This window comes from Hyperolius riggenbachi, chromosome 1, assembly GCF_040937935.1.
Source record: "Hyperolius riggenbachi isolate aHypRig1 chromosome 1, aHypRig1.pri, whole genome shotgun sequence".
NCBI lineage: Eukaryota > Metazoa > Chordata > Amphibia > Anura > Hyperoliidae > Hyperolius > Hyperolius riggenbachi.
In genome coordinates this window covers 505,518,710-505,538,626 of record NC_090646.1, presented here as the reverse complement: position 1 = coordinate 505,538,626, position 19,917 = coordinate 505,518,710, and the positions used below count along the sequence as shown (strand labels likewise).

Sequence of the window (19,917 nt, the reverse complement as noted above, 5' to 3'; positions counted from 1 at the left end):
CACTCCCTTACCTTTGGCTCCCCCTTCAGTTCTCCCTCCTCCAGAATTTAGCGCAGCAGCAGCGAGCAGGGAGACTCACCTCTTCCTAGCTCCAGGCGACGGAGCTCTGCGTAACGTCTTCTATGTCTCCAACGCCGCTGACCAGAGTCGGAATGGGACACTGGGGGCCCACCAAAGAAATTTTAACCTGGGGCCCACACATCCCATGATTACAGTGAAAAAAGGGCATGACCATGCACCGGAAGGTGGGCGTGGTCATGATGTATTATGGACAGGGCCAAATGTACATGATCTTAGCAGCATAGTAATTCAGAGACACTGCTGCCCAGCAAAACTTTGCATAGAGTCCCCTCCTTCAATATAAAGTAATGTCCTACTTTGCAGAGGTTGCGACCGCATCGGGGCCCTTGGGCCAAAGGGTCCTTTGCTCATAATAATCACTTCTATAGATACTTTGAACAGTGGTAATAATTAACAAGCTATTTCCCATCCCCTTCTTGCACCTCTGACACTGTAGTTGCCATTGGCAGGTTTTGGTGCGTCGTATCAATTGTTATGTACTGTATAGAGTGCTTGGGGGGGGGGGGGGGGCATTGTAAAATTTGCATCGAGGCCCACAGCTCCTTAGCTAAGCCACTGCTCTCAGCATGAGTGATTACAGCACTGAGAAGAGAATTTTTGTGCTGTAGGCAGCAATTTGAGCTCTGTCAGACAAGGAGGGGGGGCACCAGAGACCTGTAGGGGGGGCCCACCGAGGGAAAAAACTGTACTACTGTGGCCCAGTCTGACCCTGCCGCTGACTCTACTTCCTGATTAGCAGAAGTAGCGTATATCTGTATGCTGTGAGTGGTGGGATGATTTGTGACTCACTGTTCTGTTAGTGTGCCCCTGACAAAGCTCTTGTGGGCAAAACATGTTGGGTGAGGCTAGTGTGTTACCCTGTTTTATGTGAACACCTGCACTTTACTATACAGGTAAGGGATTAGTACTGTTTACTGCTAGGAGACTAGTTCCTCAGGCAGTCCAATGTGTAGTGGGTATATGGAGCAGCCATTTGGGTATCCCGCTACATTAGCTTATCTTTGTTTGGAGAAATGTTGTACTCAACACATCCAGAAGACTATAGTTCCTTTCGCATAGCCTTATTTTAAGTTATTTAATAAATGTTATTTTCTATGTCAATAGGACTTTTATCCCTCTGCATCCCTCATTTTTGCATTATTGTCTCTTCCCCTGACAGTCTATTGGATAGTATTTATACTGTTGGTAATATTTTTGTCTTAAGGGCCTGTTTCCACTGCACGCAGATTGGATGAAGAATGAATGCAGAAAAACTGACTCCAATAAATGCCTATGGGAAAATCTGCATCCGAAAAACTGTGGTTAGTGGAAACAGGTCCATAGGCTTTCATTGGAGTCAGTTTTTCTGCATCCTTTCTGCATCCAATCTGCATGCAGTGGAAACAGGCCCTTACCGTCTTTAGCAACTGTTTTCCTGTGTGTTCTTTCTGTTGCACTGACCATGGTGTAAATTAAGATAAATGTCGACCAGGGAGAGATTGTAATAGTTGTAATAGTGTAATACTTGTAATAGTGTTAAAATTGACACAAACAGACCTTATCCCTAAATCTCCAAAGAAAACAATTACATAAAAAAGTAGCAAATGTTATTATAAATGTGACACTAATCTATGCAGAAGTATTGCAGCTGGTTGTCTCTGATTACAGGGTCAGACAGCGCATCACTAAAATTTACTGCCAATTCCTTGATTGAGACCATGTGGCTAAATCTAACTCCTGTAGTACATACAGGGAGTGATAATTTGTACTGAAAATTCATTGTAGGTTAGAGATTAGCATTTTATAGAAAATAGACACTTCTTACAAAAAACATGATCGTTACAAAAAGAATTCCAAAAAGTATTCTCTTGTGGGCCTGAAAATTCTCTGCCTAGGGGAGATTCTCCTGGCCAGTCAGCATGCTGAGGAATTAATAGTGCTGACTAGTCAGAACTACTAAATGATCAGCAGTAAGTATTCTTACTGTATTTAATTGTACAGTATTTCTGTTTAAATTATTTGCCACACAAAGGATAGGTGTAAAATATACTGGAATATTCAAAGCCATTTTATGTGGTTTCCAAATTTAAACAACCAGAAGACTGCCAGTTGTTCAAGTGCTGATAGGGAAGCATCAAATGTTTTGGTGGTTAGGCGTTCAGATGAGGTGTGTGTGTGTGTGTGTGTGTGTGTGTGTGTGTGTGTGTGTGTGTGTACGTGTGTGTGTGTGTACGCGTGTGTGTGTGTGTGTGTGTACGCGTGTGTGTGTGTGTACGCGTGTGTGTGTGTGTGTGTGTACGCGTGTGTGTGTGTGTACGTGTGTGTGTGTACGTGTGTGTGCGTGTGCGCGTGCGTGGGGTTTATAATAAACTTTGGTTAGGTTAGGTATAACAGTAAGGGTAAAGGAAAAATATCAGTTTAGGATAGATCTAATGTAGTAGACAATGCATACCTCCAAGTAAGGGGTTGGGTAATTTGGGCACTGGGTGAAACCGCAAGTAGAATATATGCATTCGGCAATCCTACCAATATTTTACCAAAGTTGGCCACACACCGTACAATTAAAAGATCCAATTTTATACCAATTCGATAATTACGATCGGTTGTCCCAAAAAATTCGAAAAACTTTTTTTTTTCATTCATTCAAGAAACCTGATTGAATTTCCCATTTTTATTTGATATAAGAAGATCGGGAGTGTTATTCTGATTTTTATCAAAATTGTATGGTGTGTTGTGGATTGCCAATTACTTGATGTACAGACCGAAACATTTTTTTTTTAGTTTTCATTTTTTTTCATAATTGGGGAGAATTTGAACATATGTGTGTGCTATATTGGTCAGATTAATGAAGTGTTATAATCAGTCAGAAAAATGTATTGCAATTCTTGAATTGAAAAGATATGTAAAAAATTGTATGGTGTGTGACTACCTTTAGGCTTTTACCTGCTCCTACACCAGTTCTACCCCTAGATACTCCTAAATGTAGCGCCTACTGTAAACCCTGCACCTAACACTACCCATCCCTTCCTACTGTAAATTTGGACTTCGCCTATCACTGGTGCCCCAAATTACACACTTGGCGCCGGTATAGCCACAATTAAATTATGGCAATAGCCAAATTTTCTGCTTCACTGGAAATGAACTGGATCTATATGTTAGTATATTGAGGGACCAATACAATTAATTTTTTTCCACTAGATTTGCTCCTAGGAGATCATTTTTCATCTTCTGTATAAAATAACTTTTGCACTCTGCAATTGGAACAGTACCAAAAACTTGGTGAAAAAGTACTGAACATCTCTATTTAATGTGATAGTATCACCTAGGAGAAAATAGTTAGGAGAAAAAAGTTAGGAGAAAAATATTTTTTTCCTGTCCTTCTAGTCTGGCACCTTCTTACTTTCTTTTTCCAATTGACTTAAATAGAATAGTATTAATGAAGATTTAGATAAAATAAGTGAGCTTTTCTCATCGCATAGTGTTCTCAAACTTAACTATTTGCAGGTTTTGGTGATGTTTTTTTGCTGGAAAAAAACAAATGAAGCCATATAATAGATGCTTGGGGAATCGGGATGCATCAGTTTGAAATACTGTTCACATCTCCAAATCAATCTTTATGTTCTTGCTTGTGTGCCATGTTTTGCGGTACTGGCAGCCGAAGACTGATATGACTATTATATCTAGCCTTTTCCTACAGACGTAATGACTCTCGGTTTATAAATGTGCATCGTCAACTGACATCCAGTCTCATGGGAGAAAATAATATTATACCTTAAAGTGAAATTCCACCAGAGATGGGACTTTCACAGCTGAAATTGTCCCCAGGATTGGTTTGATTGGTTTAATACACATCGTTTATACCCACAGAAGTCTAAAGCTGAAAAATAAAATGCTGTCAATGGGCGCTGAACAAATAAAACAGGAAATACAATAGCTACATGTGTCCTGCCTTCTAGAATATTGATCCACCATCCATAGGATGCCATGCCGTACACATTATCTAAATAGACTCCTGCAATACTTTTCACAAATAAATAAAATAACATTAAAATGTAACAAGCACAGGATATACACCAAATGGCTAAAAAATTAGAAACACCCCTTATTTGAAAGTAAACCAGTCCAACCATGATGTAGAGTGACATAACAACATATAGTCACTTATTGAAGGAGCGCTCAAGCTTTGGATGACAAAGTTATCAGAGAAGTCAAAATGGGTAAGACAATCCCTGAAACGACAGCGCTTTTAGGATTTTCTCACCCAATAGTATCTGAAGTGTTCAGAAAATGGCAGTTTAGAAAAAAACTTTAAATGATAAGGACTATTTTGGTAGAAAAGAATGGTGAACAAGAGAGGTGAAAGGAGAGTAGCACGGAATGGTCCACAGCAACGGAAGGGCAACAATGGCAGCTGAATTCAATGCAGATGCATCACAAAGCATATCCCAACACACAACAAGACACACTTTGCAAAGGGATGGTCTTTAGCAGCAGTAGACCATCAAGAGTGCCTTTGGTATCACATAAAAATAGGAAAAGATGCTGGTCCCTTGCCACTGTGCTTGATCAGTCTCAAATTTGACGAACATCAATCAGAGTTTTACCTGCTTCCATGGCCAGCTCAATCCATGTATCAGCCAAAGCCTGTACATAAATGTGTAATCTACAATAATAATAATAATAATAATTACATAGTTACATAGTTATTTTGGTTGAAAAAAGACATACGTCCATCGAGTTCAACCAGTATAAAGTACAACACCAGCCTGCTCCCTCACATATCCCTGTTGATCCAGAGGAAGGCGAAAAAACCCTTACAAGGCATGGTCCAATTAGCCCCTAAAGGGAAAAATTCCTTCCCGACTCCAGGTGGCAATCAAATAATAATAATAATAATAATAATAATAATAATGTGTTGTTCCATCTCTCTCTCTACCCCATTGCTGCCTTTCTAGCTGGGTTTCGCTTCCACTATGAAAACGGAATGCAGAAACCCCTCACACTAAGGAGTTTATGAACTCCTAAGGGCTGTTCTGGATGAAGCCACTTCAAAGAGATCAGTAAACACATGAACCCATGACGCAATTTCTCAGTTTATTACCTGCTTTATAGGCTGCAGATTACATGCACACTTGCAATCTTTATGATGTTAGGGAAGCTAAGCAGAGTAACCAGGTAAGTAATGGGGAAGCACCAGAAGTTAGTGTAGCGAGCTGAAAGGAATGTAAAAGACCTCTACTAACACTACTGCAAAATTCATTACTTCCTTTTGTCAATGTGAGAATGGATGTCCAGGACAGGGTAGTGTCAGATCATGGAACAAAGCTGTTCCATTGTTAATCACAACATGATTGATAACCTAGAATGATTTCATAAGACCATTCTTAATAGACCCAATCAATGTATTCCTTTGTGGGAGGGGTGTAGGAACTTGCGCTAAGATGCATTTCTATAAAAAACGAATATTTGTGCAGATTACAAAATGCAGAAAATGCATAAATCTGCAGAGAAACACCCTGGTAATGAACTCTGAAAAGAAGTTATATGGCTGAAGATTATGTAAATTCTTGCTACTGAGCTACAAATCATGGTACCCTCCAAAAAATTTGGATGGGGTATTCTCTTACTGCTGCCAGGAATCATAACAAGTGTGACCACTATGACAGTTCATAACAGTGCTGCCACGTCGACTCTCCCCCGTACTTAAAGAGGAGCTTCAGCCTAAACAAACATACTGTCATTAAGTTACATTAGTTATGTTAATTAAAATAGATAGGTAATATAATCTCTTACCCACCCTATTTTAAAAGAACAGACAAATGTTTGATTTCATGATGGCAGCCATCTTTTTGGTTGAAAGGAGGTGACAGGGAGCATAATACACAGTTCCAACTGTCCTGTGTCCTGAGCACCTCTCCCAGTTGCTAGGCAACGTGAATAACAACATAGGAAATCCCATCATGCTCTGCAAAGCATCAGGGGAAAAAACCCAGGCTGTTTTCTTTGATGGGTGGAGCTTAGGTAAAAATGCAGCTAAAAATGATGCTTTGGTAAGAAAAACAAAGTTCTGATGCTGTGAAACTGTTAAAGAAACACCAAGCCTTTTCAGTTCTGCTGAGTAAATTTTTAGTCCGGAGGTTAACTTTTACAAGGGAAAGAGGAAGGGAGCAAGAGGAAGAATTAGGGGCCTTCATGGCACTGGGTCCCCCGCTACTGCAGAGGCTGCTCCCCCAGTAGTTTTGCCTCTACAGCATGATCATCACTGAAGAATTTTAACCTCTTGAGGACCACAGTACTAAACCCCCCCTAAAGACCAGGGCATTTTTTGTTAATTGGGCCACTGCAGCTTTAAGGCCAAGCACGCACAACACAGCACACTAGTGATCCCCCCCCCTTTTCCCCCCACCAACAGACTCTGTTGGTGGGGTCTGATGCCCCCCCCCCCCCCCCTAGTGTTTATTTTTAAAAAAAAAAATAAATATGTATCTTTTTATTTTTGTATTTTTTTTTTTTTTACTATTTATTGATTTTTTTATTTTCCCAAACCTCTCCCTCCCCCCAGCCAGCCAATCTTGGCGATTGGCTGTCATAGGCTTCTGCCTATGAGAGCCGATCGCTCTCTAGTGTGCCAGGTGGACAGCCGTGTCACACGGCTGTCCCCAGTACATCGCTGCTGCAGATCGCAGCGCTGTACTATGTGTATACACTGCGGTTTCGCCAGTCTTCCGAGCAGCGATCGCCGTTTGGAGACTGAAGGCGGGGCTCTGCCTCCCAAGCAGGAGATGGGTGCACAGCCTGCGCACAATCTCCTGCAGTAGCCAGCTCCAAGACTTGACACCAATTGGTCCTGGGACTGCCGCCGTAGTCACTCCCATTGGCGTGAGGCGGTCTTAGGGTAATTAAGGTGGCATTAAAGGACAACTGTAGCGAGAAGAATATGGAGGCTGCCATATGTATTGCCTTTTAAATAATACCAGTTGCCGGGCAGTCCTGCTGGTCTATTTGGCTGCAGTAGTGTCTGAATAGCACCAGAAACAAGCATCTAGCTAATCTTGTCAGATCGGACAATTATGTCAGAAACATTTGGTCTGCTGCATGCTTGTTCAGGGTTTATGGATAAAAGTATTAGAGGCAGCACATCAGCAGGATAGCCAGGCAACTGGTATTGCTTAAAAGGAAATAAATATGGCAGCCTCCATATCCCTCTCACAACAGTTATCCTTTAAGACAAAAAATAGGGTAATAGGAGAACACAGTGCTGCTGATAATTTGAATATTGGTACTATTACTGATCTTCTATTATCAGCTTCCTTATATTAACCACCTACCCACTAACCTCCTAACGCCTTACACTAACCCCACTACCTCTGCCTAGCAAACACCCCCCCCCCCCCCAATCTAAGCCTAACATTTCATTAACCTCTTCTACCTACACCTACCATTAACCACCACTACCTATGCTAAACATTAAATCCCCCTACCCCTATGCTACCTGCAGTGTCTTCATTGTAAGCAGAAGTAATTTGTGAAACTGAAAACAATACATATGTATAACCCACCTAATAAAGGTGCCTGCATCCACCTACATATACATGCGCCATCAGGGTACGGTGTATATATGTATATATATATATATATATATATATATATATATATATATATATATATGGGTCAGTAAGTACCTACAAGAAAATATATTGTAAAAGAAAAAGAGTCAGCACATATCACTAGCTGACATGTTTCGGACCTACTGGTCCTTAATCATAGCTAGAGTACAGATGGCACAGGAAGCCTCCTATATACCCTCCCCGTGTGGAGTGGGTGGTCCCAGGGACCAGACCCAGGGACACACCCATAGCCCAACAGGAAGGGATATGTACAATGTAAATATAAAATCCAAAACAGCCAGATAGGCAACAACAATCCATCCATGGCTAAATGTTAGATCAAAAAACAGAAGGCCCCAAGTACAACATACAAAAATCCCAATCTACTAAAAGAGTAGCAATGGACAATTGTTATGAAAATAAAAATATATAGAAAAGATAAAATATACAAATAAAACTATCAAAAGAGGGGCAGTTCTGAAGACATCCCCTTGTTTATGAACAAACTGAATTCTAACACCTTTAATTTACAGTTTACCTCTAATTGGGGAGTAGTTTCCATTGATTATTTAGATGTACGGTAACTCTAGTCGGTGATTCTGAGGAAGGGAGGGTACACTCAAGGACTTACAGAAAGCCGTGTAGTGGGAATACTACCCTCCGGGCTACTAGCTGCCATCCCAAGCACACACCATACGGGGGGTCCCTGTAGGGGAGTTCACCAGGGCCCGCCGTAATTGTTCAAGAAGGTCTTGGCTCGAGGAGGAGTTTGAAACAGTGGGGGCCAGATTAAAGGAGAGAGGGTACCCTGACTGGATGATAAACAGGGCGCTAGTCAGGGCGAACTCTAAGAGTAGAGATCTTTTGCTTAAAAGCACAGGAGATACGGGCACTAATGCTGGGGCCTCTAGACCCACTTTTGTGACAACATATAGCGTAGAGTTTGACAAGATTGTGTCCATCCTCAAGAAATACCTCTCGGTTTTGGAGGGTGATGAGGATCTGCGCTGTGTTCTACAACAGGGGGTACGCTTTGCTAGTAGGCGGGCTCCAACCCTGGCACGGTCATTATCGCCTAGTCTGTATGAGTCCCGAACCAGGTCGTCCACATGGCTGAACCTGTTGGGCTCATACAGATGTGGAGTGAGAACATGTCAGTATTGCAAGGTCCATACCCGGACCCGGGTTGCTATGTCAACCTCGAACGGACGCAGTTTTCCCATCAAGCAGTTTGTTAATTGCGGAACGTCGAATGTGGTGTATCTCATTACGTGTGGGGCTTGTGCCCTGCAGTATGTGGGATGCACCACGAGACCGATACGTGCTAGAATAGGGGAGCATTACTGTGGTCCGGCCTGGCTTAGCACCAACATTTCCAACGTGGCGAAACACTTTCGCCAGGACCATCCTGGTGACATGTCCTCTTTCTCCTTCCACGGTTTGGAGAGGGTCTCGCCTGCACGGAGAGGTGGGGACACAACCAAACGGCTTATGAGCCGCGAGGCACTGTGGATCTTTAGGTTGGGCACAAGACTCCCAAAAGGTATGAATTTCCGTTGGGACTTGGCACTTCTAACATAGTGCCCATGCTCCTTCACATATATGCTGCTCTTTTGATAGTTTTATTTGTATATTTTATCTTTTCTATATATTTTTATTTTCATAACAATTGTCCATTGCTACTCTTTTAGTAGATTGGGATTTTTGTATGTTGTACTTGGGGCCTTCTGTTTTTTGATCTAACATTTAGCCATGGATGGATTGTTGTTGCCTATCTGGCTGTTTTGGATTTTATATTTACATTGTACATATCCCTTCCTGTTGGGCTATGGGTGTGTCCCTGGGTCTGGTCCCTGGGACCACCCACTCCACACGGGGAGGGTATATAGGAGGCTTCCTGTGCCATCTGTACTCTAGCTATGATTAAGGACCAGTAGGTCCGAAACATGTCAGCTAGTGATATGTGCTGACTCTTTTTCTTTTACAATATATTTTCTTGTAGGTACTTACTGACCCATATATATATATATATATATATATATATATATATATATATATATATACATATATACACCGTACCCTGATGGCGCATGTATATGTAGGTGGATGCAGGCACCTTTATTAGGTGGGTTATACATATGTATTGTTTTCAGTTTCACAAATTACTTCTGCTTACAATGAAGACACTGCAGGTAGCATAGGGGTAGGGGGATTTAATGTTTAGCATAGGTAGTGGTGGTTAATGGTATCTGGCTGTTTTGGATTTTATATTTACATTGTACATATCCCTTCCTGTTTGTGGGGCTATGGGTGTGTCCCTGGGTCTGGTCCCTGGGACCACCCACTCCACACGGAGAGGGTATATAGGAGGCTTCCTGTGCCATCTGTACTTTAGCTATGATTAAGGACCAGTAGGTCCGAAACATGTCAGCTAGTGATATGTGCTGACTCTCTTGGATACGTCCATCAATAAACATATTGGATTTTAGGAGCATCGTGCGGACTTTCTTCGTTCCAAGTGTGTCTTAGGACTGGCTGTCCTGGTCTGGCACTGCCCTGTGTGGAGTGAGCGGTTTTCTACCTTCCTTTCCACTATTTTTTATTATATCAGATTTTTTTTTTATGTAAGCTCATTAACTTTTAATTACCCTTATAAATTATGAATTATGTAATTAAACCACTCCCACTTCAAACTGCAATACATCACTTTAGATGGAGTGAAACTAAGCCAAGGAAGACTGCTCTACTACCTTGAAGTCTTAGGAAGCCACTGTTCATTCGAGTATGTACAGTAGGGCTGCCGACTAAATTAGACACTGGGTGATGCCAATAGTTAAAATATTGGTGATGTTACATTGACACTTGCCCCCTCAAACCACTAACCCTCCTGATGCCCGACCCCCTGGTGCCCAAAACACCTAAACTGTAAACGAGTACATATAGCAGCACCACCTGTTAGCACCCAAGTGGCTAGTAATAGCCAATCAGCTATTAGAACTAGCAGTCAATAGACTACTTATAGCTGATTGGCTAGTGAAACTATAACAGTTAGCAAAATTACTAGCCAGTTAGCAAGTGAAACTATAGCCGATTGGCTAGTATTGGGCCCATCCATGCACCCAACTCACCACCTCACCACCCTTTCACTGATATTTTACATTGGGATCGATTTGCTAATGCCAAAATTAACTCTTTCAGTTTGTTCTGAGTTTGTCCTTGCCACTAAATCAGTTCCATTGTGTTTGACTTGCTATCAATGTGTTGAAGCACTCACAAATCTAACCGATGCAAAATATGACAGCTGCTGTATTCTACCATAGCCTATTCCAAGACGTAAAAATACACATGGGCTGTAAGTCATCAAAGGCTGTTCAATAACTAAATTCAAGTTGTTAAATACTGTATTCTGTATTTTACACTGGTGTGTTAATTCATCAATATTTTCACATGTGCGGTAGATGTTGGATAACGTAGGCGACGCTAGAGCAAAACAACCGAAGCAAGTGCCCCAGTTCTTAATTAGAGTGCCCCGATTCCTCCGCAGGATCTAAATAGTCCTTCCCGGTAGTGGCCATGGGGCCCGACATCACTGAGGAGCCCAGTCCATTTATACCCCGCTCTGGCAGCAAGAATCTTCCCCCAGTCTGCTACTAAGATACTGAGAGAACAGCAGGCAGGTGAGGGGGACTATTTTCTCACCAGCCTGCTGAGCTGCGCATGAACACTGCCTGGCCAGCCCGACAATTAATCTATAGTCCAAGGGAGGAAGAGCTGCAGGTGGCGCTGCTGAGCACATGTCGCTGGTGCTGATGAAGTGAGGAAGAGAGGAGCAGACTGATGTGGCCTGACAATCTCTGCCTCCTTGTTTGTAAGTATGAGCGGGGTTTGGGAGGTCTGACACTGCTGCTGCTGCTGCTGGCAACTGCAGAGAGCTAGCTCTGGGTGCTCAGACATTACCATTTTTATTTTTAATATACATGTCCCTTCACTATGTGCGGTAAGCTCTGCCTCCAGATGTGATTAGCTCCGCCCACAGCCCAGAGTAGCCCTGCCCCAGGACGCGAGTAGCTCAGCCCCCAAAACCACAAGTAACACTCCCCTGGCCATGAGTAGCTCTGACCCTGTCCCTGAGAAGCTCAACCCCAGTATCCTCAACCTCCTTCAGTACTCACAGTAGCCTCTTTCTCCCATATAGGCATCTACAATCACCTTTTCCTCTCCCAGCACCCACAACCAGGGCCAGATTTGTAGGAAGAGCGTCTATGCCAGTGCCTAGGGTGCTGGGATGGCTGGGGCGATTTTGCAGGTGTATGGCTGATTCATCTGCGCTATCCGCTGTCGCCATCCACTCGCATACACATAACTGATTTGTAATGGCATTGCCGCCCCACCTCCTCCTGTAATGTAAACCCCCTTGCTCACGGCATAATCAGACCTCCTATCAGCGCTGGCTGGGCTCTGTGTTGAGAGTGTAGAGGTGCACAGCACAGCCCCAAATACTGGAAGTTACACCACCAGTTACTTCCTGTTTTTGAAGTATACGGCGCACTCTGCACGGCACCTCTCCACTAATGCGAGCCGTGGTCAGCACTGATCTCAGGTCTGATTATGCAGCGAGGGGGTTGACAGCTGCAGGAGGAGGATGAGGCAGCAATGCCATAGCAAATCACTTACATGGATGCGAGCTGGCGGACGGCAGCATCTGCAGCAGCAAACAGCACAGGTGAGCCAGCCATACACCTGCAAAACCGCTGAACTTCAGGGGCAGCAAGAGATGAGGGGTGTCAGGAGGATAGCAGGTCAATCACTGCTAAGCTCTAGGGGGAGGGGGGCTCGATGATAGTGGACCTTGGGCGGCAAAAAGTTTAAATCCGGCCCTGCCTGCATTGGCGTTCCAATAAGCAGCACTTGGTATGTGTGATTTATACTTACCTGGGGCTTCCTCCTTTCCCCTGTATTTTGTGGCCTCCCTCAGTGTCCATCTGATCCAGTTCATTCCACCCCTGGGAGCTCCGGTAAAGTCAGTCGGGGACTACTGCGCATGTGCAGCTCTGAATGTGCGTCTCGTTTGACCCGCTTCCATGGCTGGGAGCATTTTGCACCTGCACAGTTATGCTTCTGCCATGGGAGTGCGGTCAAGGAGGTGTGTGGGTAAGGCTGTACATATGCAGAAGTCCTCGACTACCAGGGCTAACAGTGGTAGAATGGACGAAACTGGAAAGATACTGAGGGAGCCAATGGACTGCAGGGAGCTAGAGGAAGTCCGAGGTAAGTATACATTCTTGTGTTATTTTATCTCAGATTTACTTCAAAATAAATCTCAAAAACTTGAATGGTATGTACTACAACTGCCAAACGGGTATCTCTAAGTTATCATTACTAGGAGATTGCTATGGGGATCAGTGAGTTGCAGCTACTCCCCTGACACCTGGGTAATAATTAGAGTAGAAGCGCAGTGGAGCTATCTTCCGCACATTGATGCTGTGAGTTCTGGGTGATGCGGAGGGATATGTGCTGGACCCGCCTCAACCGGATCTACTTTAAAGATAGGACGGAAGGCGGGAGATTTCCTGACACCTAATTTATGTAGCCTCTGACACTGCACTAGGGGTATGGTGGTCATTTCCCCGGGTCCCATTCTTGTGCAGCACAGTGAGTGCGGTGTAATCTATCTGTTTACCTTATATCCGCAGCCTCTCTTTCCATGGGTGATTGGCTTTCACTTTGTTCTTATTTGGTGATCACTGTTAACACGCTTTGTGGTATATTGTTTATTGATTTTTGCTTGCACTTTGTTTCATTTGTGTATTCTCATTAGATTAGCACCAGCACCTCTTTGGGTACAGACCTATCAGCTGTGAATTTGAACACCCATATTACAATATATTGCCTGGCGTTACTTGATCTGATCTCATCTTTGCACTGACACGGTTTGATTAATTTGGTTTTTGTATAGCTGGACAGTCACAGACCCATTATCTTTAGGTGACATGACTGCTAAGTTCATGTACATTTGGCCCCACCCATGCCCCACATGACCACGTCATTTTTGCCGCGGTTTTCTCCATCTGGTGCCTGGGGGTGCCCCAGATCTCATAGGATCCTAGCAACGCCCCTGTTGGATAAGTTAATGAACTACTATGGTTTCAATTCATCAAAGGCTGTTCAATAACAGCAGAGCAGAGTGGAGCAGCTTGGAGTGTCTCTGTGTTGTTAAAAGCTGCAGTGAGGCAATTACAATAGAGCCATCCCCAACATCCCTTTAGATGTACACTTTTGCTATATTTACTGTTTGTTATCATGCCTCTGCTGCTCTGAATCTGTCCATTAGTCTTTCTTAACATTTTACTTAATTGCCACAACTTAGATGAACTTCCTGGAGACATTACACATGCCCTGCTTGGTGATTTTACCACTAGCATCTCTGCATTTTCAAACAGGGACTCAAAGAGTTACACCACCGAAGGGTGCCAGGAATACATCTTTTGTTCAGTTCTCTCTGCTCTCTGCCTGGGGGTCTAAAAGCTTGTTCCAAGGGAGAAGCCTGCCCAACCAATCGGTGCACTTGCAGGAGACAGAGGTTGTTTCTATTGGCTGCCTGCTCCTGTTAATCATGGGGACATCCACATGGAAGGCATTCAAAGCTGGTTACTGACAGAGGAAAGCTGGAGGTAATCACCGAATGTGCTACCAAATGCTGTAACCTTGATGAATTGACATTTACTGACATTTGCTGACACGTGTTGAGTACAAGTTGGTAATTTATCTCACTGCTCGGTAATTTCAGATTTTCATGCGGTAACTGCTTTGATGAATTGACATTTTCCTAAGTGCTCCATAAAGTCAGCTGTTTTCAGCATTATCTAATGTTGTAATACTTGATGAATTAAAGCTTATGTGAGTTGAGCAACATGTGCACTCCACTGGGAAATCGCAAAGAAAAATGGGCAACTTTCACATTTTATTAAAATTATGTATTTTGCCAATTATAGTATTTGTCTTGCAAAACAGCAAAGTTACACATCTGTGCATAAAAACACACACTGAAAGTAAAGTGCATACACTCTGCTTATACAGCAGGCACCCATAAATAAGTTTGTATATCTGACCCACCAGGTGTTAATAATTTAATCATTAAAGCATAATGGGTTTTAAGCTTGGACCTGGTCATAAACAAAACAACATTGGAATAGCACAGATTTATGAAATTAGGTTCATCCCTTTATGTCTGCTGCAGAACCCTCTGTAAATAACTTCTCCAGCAAGATAAAGCTCCACACCGCTAAGATGAAGATGCTCTGGAGTTGTTCCAGGAACTAAACAGAAAATTAATCTTAATGCAACAGCCTCCCGAGGCAGAGCACAATCCAACCAAGCATCTGTGTGAGGTGAACAAGCCAAACAGAGTGGGCACCAACGACCTAATCTGGATCGACCAGGGGGACCCACAGGAAATGCAGTCCAGTCAGTGCACTGTATGTGCTGTGCTTCATAACAATGTTAGAAAGCAGACCAATCCATAAAATCACACCTCACATTAGTAAACCTAAAAAAAAAAATCCAATTACATTATTATTTTGATTAACCTCCCTGGCGGTACACAGTTTATGTGGCTGCGTCCGCGGGAGGGATTTTTATAATAAAAGTTGTTTTAAACTTCGTAGCTAGCACTAGGCTAGCTACCTGTGTCCCCCAAGTCCCCCGGCACCTATCTGCTCCCCCCGATCGCCGCCGGCAACACTTACCCGTCCGAGATCCCGCGAGAGCCGCAGCTTCCCAGTTAGCTTCAGTAGTCGCTATGGCGACGATCGGACATGACGTCATGATGTTATCGACATCATGCGCAGCTCGATCCTCCCCATAGCGAAGCCTGGAGCTGATCAGGAGGCTGCGCCATCGCGAAATCCCTGGGGGGGGTATGTATTGCGGCAGGGATCAGGGGGAAGGGGGGGAGCGGAGGCACTTGGGGGGCACAAGTAGCTAGTCAAGTGCTAGCTGAAGACTATTGAACAAATTTTATTTAAAAAAATCCTCCCGGGGCCATGCGATCCCCTGCGGCGGCTAGCCCGACACTGTGTCAGGCTTACCGCCAGGGAGGTTAAACAAATCTTCTTCTTAAAAGACCACTACCACGAAAATCGTAAAATTTAAAATACATGTAAACATATACAAGTAAGAAGTATGTTTCTTCCATAGTAAAATGAGCCATAAATTACCTTTCTCCTATGTTGCTGTCACTTACAGTAGGTAGTAGAAATCTGACAGAAGCGACAGGTTTTGGGCTAGCCGCTAGCCCTACTCCTCAAGTGGGATTTCTGTCATTTTTAGGAGTAGGATGACAAATATAATTGTTTATCTCATCAGTTTATTTTCACCTTGGGTTCACTTTAAGACAATAACTACTATTACACTACAAAAAATTACTACAGAAGTAGTAATATTTATTAAAAGTCAAAGTAGAGAGAAGTATGCATTTGCAGTGCAGAGCAGAATGTTCATCAGCATGAAAACATTTTGAAAGGCAGTAATGTAGCCATAAATGAATTGCCATTTGTGTATATCTGATTTATATGTAGCACATAAATATATGCTTCATTTCGTATTATTCACTAAAAGAGGCTAAGACCTAAAATGGGGTTTATTAAATTGTTAATTTGGTCAATATTTACAAGATATACAGTAGATCTAGATTTTCTCTCTACATTACATTGAAGATGCTGAAGGACATATCAAGGAGAAATTGGTTTAGCAAGACAAAGTGATAATTACCTGGTCATACTGCAAGGCCCTGTGGGAAAGGCTGGCATACTGAAGGCTTAGGCGACTCTTGTCTTGTACTGCATCCTTTAATTCATCTTCCTTAAATAAACAAAACATAAAGCAGAATGTAAACCAGTCAGTTAGTTTGTAGAATAAGGACTTGCTCGCACTATACATTTTCAGAGTGGTGCTCACTGCCCTGCCCCTTTCCCACCACTGCCTCCTTCTGTACAGCCATTTATACCACCTGCAGTAGAGTTGGGTGGACCCATTGACTTGTATTGAGTGGGACCACTCCTACAGGACCAGAAGTAGTGCAGATGCAGACTAGTGGACAAATGTAGCTGAATTAGAGTTTAGATCAGTGAATTTCAAATCTGTATATACATTGCAACCAAATTTGCATCTCTTCACTTTATAAGTTGATTGTTCCAACAGGAGACTTTACCAACTCTCAAGGGATATTATGATATTTGCCCATTACTTTGGAATAAAGGCAGGCATGATAACTATATGGAGTTCTAAAATCATTTTTTATTGTATGTTATTCTTCTTTAAAGGACCACAAAAAAAAATTACATTTAAAATGCATGCATATAAAATGTACATTTCTCATGGAGTAAAATTCACAATAAATGAACTGTTTCTATGTTGCTGTCACTTACAGTAGGCAGTAAAGAGATGACTGCCCTGACAGATTTTGGACTAGTTCATCTCCTCATGGGACATTCTCAGTATTACTTTTATTCAGTACAAAAGCACTTCCTGGAAATTATCTTTACAAAGATGCCTGCCAGCTTCCCAACTTGTTTACACACTATTTGGGCAGTTGGACTAAGCAAGATTCAGTAACTCCTCTTGTAAATAAAGAAATAGCTTAGAATCTTCCATGAGGAAATGGAATATTCCAAAACCTGTCATATTTCCACTACCTACTATAAGTGCCAGTGACGTAAGAAGAAAATAATTTGTGGCGCATTTTATTTTTCAGTTATCCTTCAAAATGACAGAAGGTTATCAGCACAATTAACATATTAATATATAATGCACACAATTGAAACAGTCCAGCACCACTAAGGGCCCTTTTCCACTTTCTCGGTTACCGCGCCAAATCCACAGAGTTTCCCCGCAGGCAAATCACGCGGGGAAACTCTGCCATAGGGAGTAATAGAGCCACCGGCCGAATTGCCTGCGCTAGTGATTCGGTCAGCTTTTCCATCCGAACTTGTGTGGGAGGCTGCGAATCCCATAGCCGTGCATGCGTGATGGGATTCGTCTGCGTAGCCGCAGACCCGGAAGTGCAGCCGCATGTGGCACAAGTGGAAACAGGCCCTAAAGGAAACATGCATTACAAGTAATATAGAGGTTGCCATCTTAAAAAATGCCAGGTGCCTGACTGTTCTTCTCATCTTTTGGCTTCAGGATCTACAGAGTCACAGCTGTATCAAGTATGCAACAATAAAGTCAGACTGGAGTCCATCACCTTAACTGCATACTTTTTCTATTATTATTATTATTTAGTATTTATATAGCGCCAACATATTGCGCAGCGCTGTACAGTGTATATATATATCTTGTCACTAACTGTCCCTAAAGGAGCTCACAATCTAATCCCTACCATTGCCATATGTCTATATTATGTAGTGTAAGTACTGTAGTCTAGGGCCAATTTTTAGGGGGAGCCGATTAACTTATCCGTATGTTTTTGGAATGTGTGAGGAAACCGGAGTGCCCGGAGGAAACCCACACAGACACGGAGAGAACATACAAACTCTTTGCAGATAGTGCCCTTGCTGGGATACGAACCAGGGACCCAGCGCTGCAAGGCGAGAGAGCTAACCACTACGCCACCGTGCTGCCCAGAAAGCTATTCAGAAAATATTAGGTACAAAAATATAACCGTAGCCCTAGTGTGTCACAGCTTTCTAGTGCTCCTTAGTGTGCATCAAATTTCACTTGTCCTATTTGTGTCTAGATTCCCCATGCCCACCCCCTCTACCACAGAGTGTCTAAGCTTTCTAGTGCACCCCATAGTGTGTCACAGACTTTTAGTACTAGTAACTCAATCAGCCCTTCCATGCATTATTTGTTTGAGTACAGTTTTGGGAGTGTATGCCTTTTTAATTTTGGTTTCCCTCAGGAAAGCATCCCCACGTGTGCTCCTGTTGTTTGTGCACCATTGTATTTTTAAAAGCACAGTGCACTGCATCTTTTGGGAACACCCACATACATTTTAACTATGGTAAATTGCTATCTGGTAGAAAAAGCAATTATGTAGGAAAATGCATATTTAAAGAGTGAAAAGTGCCTACGCCCTCAGCGTGTCTTACAGTTTTCCAACCCCCAACCTCCAAAGTATATCACAGTCTTCTAATGCCGCGCTTCCCATCACGTTTCCAGTGCCCCTCCCCACCAAAGGGTGTCGCAGGTTCCTAGTGTCCCCTCCCTCTCAAACCACCTCACAGAGTATCCCAGAATTCCAGCTCCCTAGAGAGCCCCACAGCCATTTAGTTCCCACCGACCCCTCGTGAGACACCATTGAGTGGGGAATTTACCACTCCAGTCTCACCACTTAAACACTGAGACAGCACTGACAGGGGATTCAATCAGCATTAACATACAGTATACCCACTTAACGACCGCCTAATGCCGATAGGCGTCGGCAGGTCGGAGTGGTGTTACCATGGAAACGGCCGCTCCATGTCAGTTCACGGACTAAAGGAGATCGGCGATCCCCGGCCTCTGATTGGCTGGGGATTGCCAGCATCTGATAGGCTGAAGCCTATCAGAGGCGGCGCAGGACAGATCGCCGTCCTGTGCCGCCCATAGGAAGGAGGGGAGGGAAGGAGGCGGAAACTCACTGCGGAGGGGGGCTTTGAGGACCCCCCCGCTGAACGAAAATAGCCGGCGGCGATCAGACCCCCCCAGCAGGACATCCCCCTAGTGGGGAAAAAGGGGGGGGGGGGGGGGGGGGAGTCTGGTCGCCCTGGCTGCCTGCTGATCTGTGCTGTGGGCTGGAGAGCCCACGCAGCACAGATCTGCGCAAACAAGCCCGGTCCTTAAGTGGATACACGCACATTCTTGTGCCAAATAAACATGTACACACATTAGTGTGCCTAAATCAGTAAGTCAAAATGACATTTGCTGGCACTTTATTGAAAGTGTGTTAGGTCCCCACTTGATTGCTAGAATTTCAAGTGTGCAGATGGGTGTGGAGGATGAATACTGAACTATCAATAATGGTTCAATCCCCATTAAACATGTCTGATTCCAGACAGTGTGCCAGAAGATCCTCAGCTGTTCTCAGTGGCTGTCACTTCCGGAGCCACTGGGTATATCCAGATTACAGAACTGCACATAGCTCATGCCTATGAACGGATATGATGAAGATTACAGTATACAGCCAATGCTAATAAGGTATTTAGATGCACAACTGGTGGAGTACAATTAGTGTTACACCAGTTGTACAGCATTATTTGTCAGGAATCCT

At 43.4% G+C, this 19,917-nt stretch overlaps 1 protein-coding gene across 19 annotated transcripts in view; it reads right to left on the bottom strand.

The window, feature by feature from the left end:
- RIMBP2 (RIMS binding protein 2) overlaps positions 1 to 19,917 on the bottom strand; it is a 591,563-nt gene that overhangs the window by 257,488 nt on the left and 314,158 nt on the right. For all 19 annotated transcript variants that reach the window (XM_068243476.1, XM_068243541.1, XM_068243461.1 and 16 more), the window contains one exon: positions 16,437 to 16,526. In XM_068243476.1, coding sequence (XP_068099577.1) covers positions 16,437 to 16,526 — 90 coding nt within the window. The remainder of the gene's footprint in view (positions 1 to 16,436; positions 16,527 to 19,917) is intronic.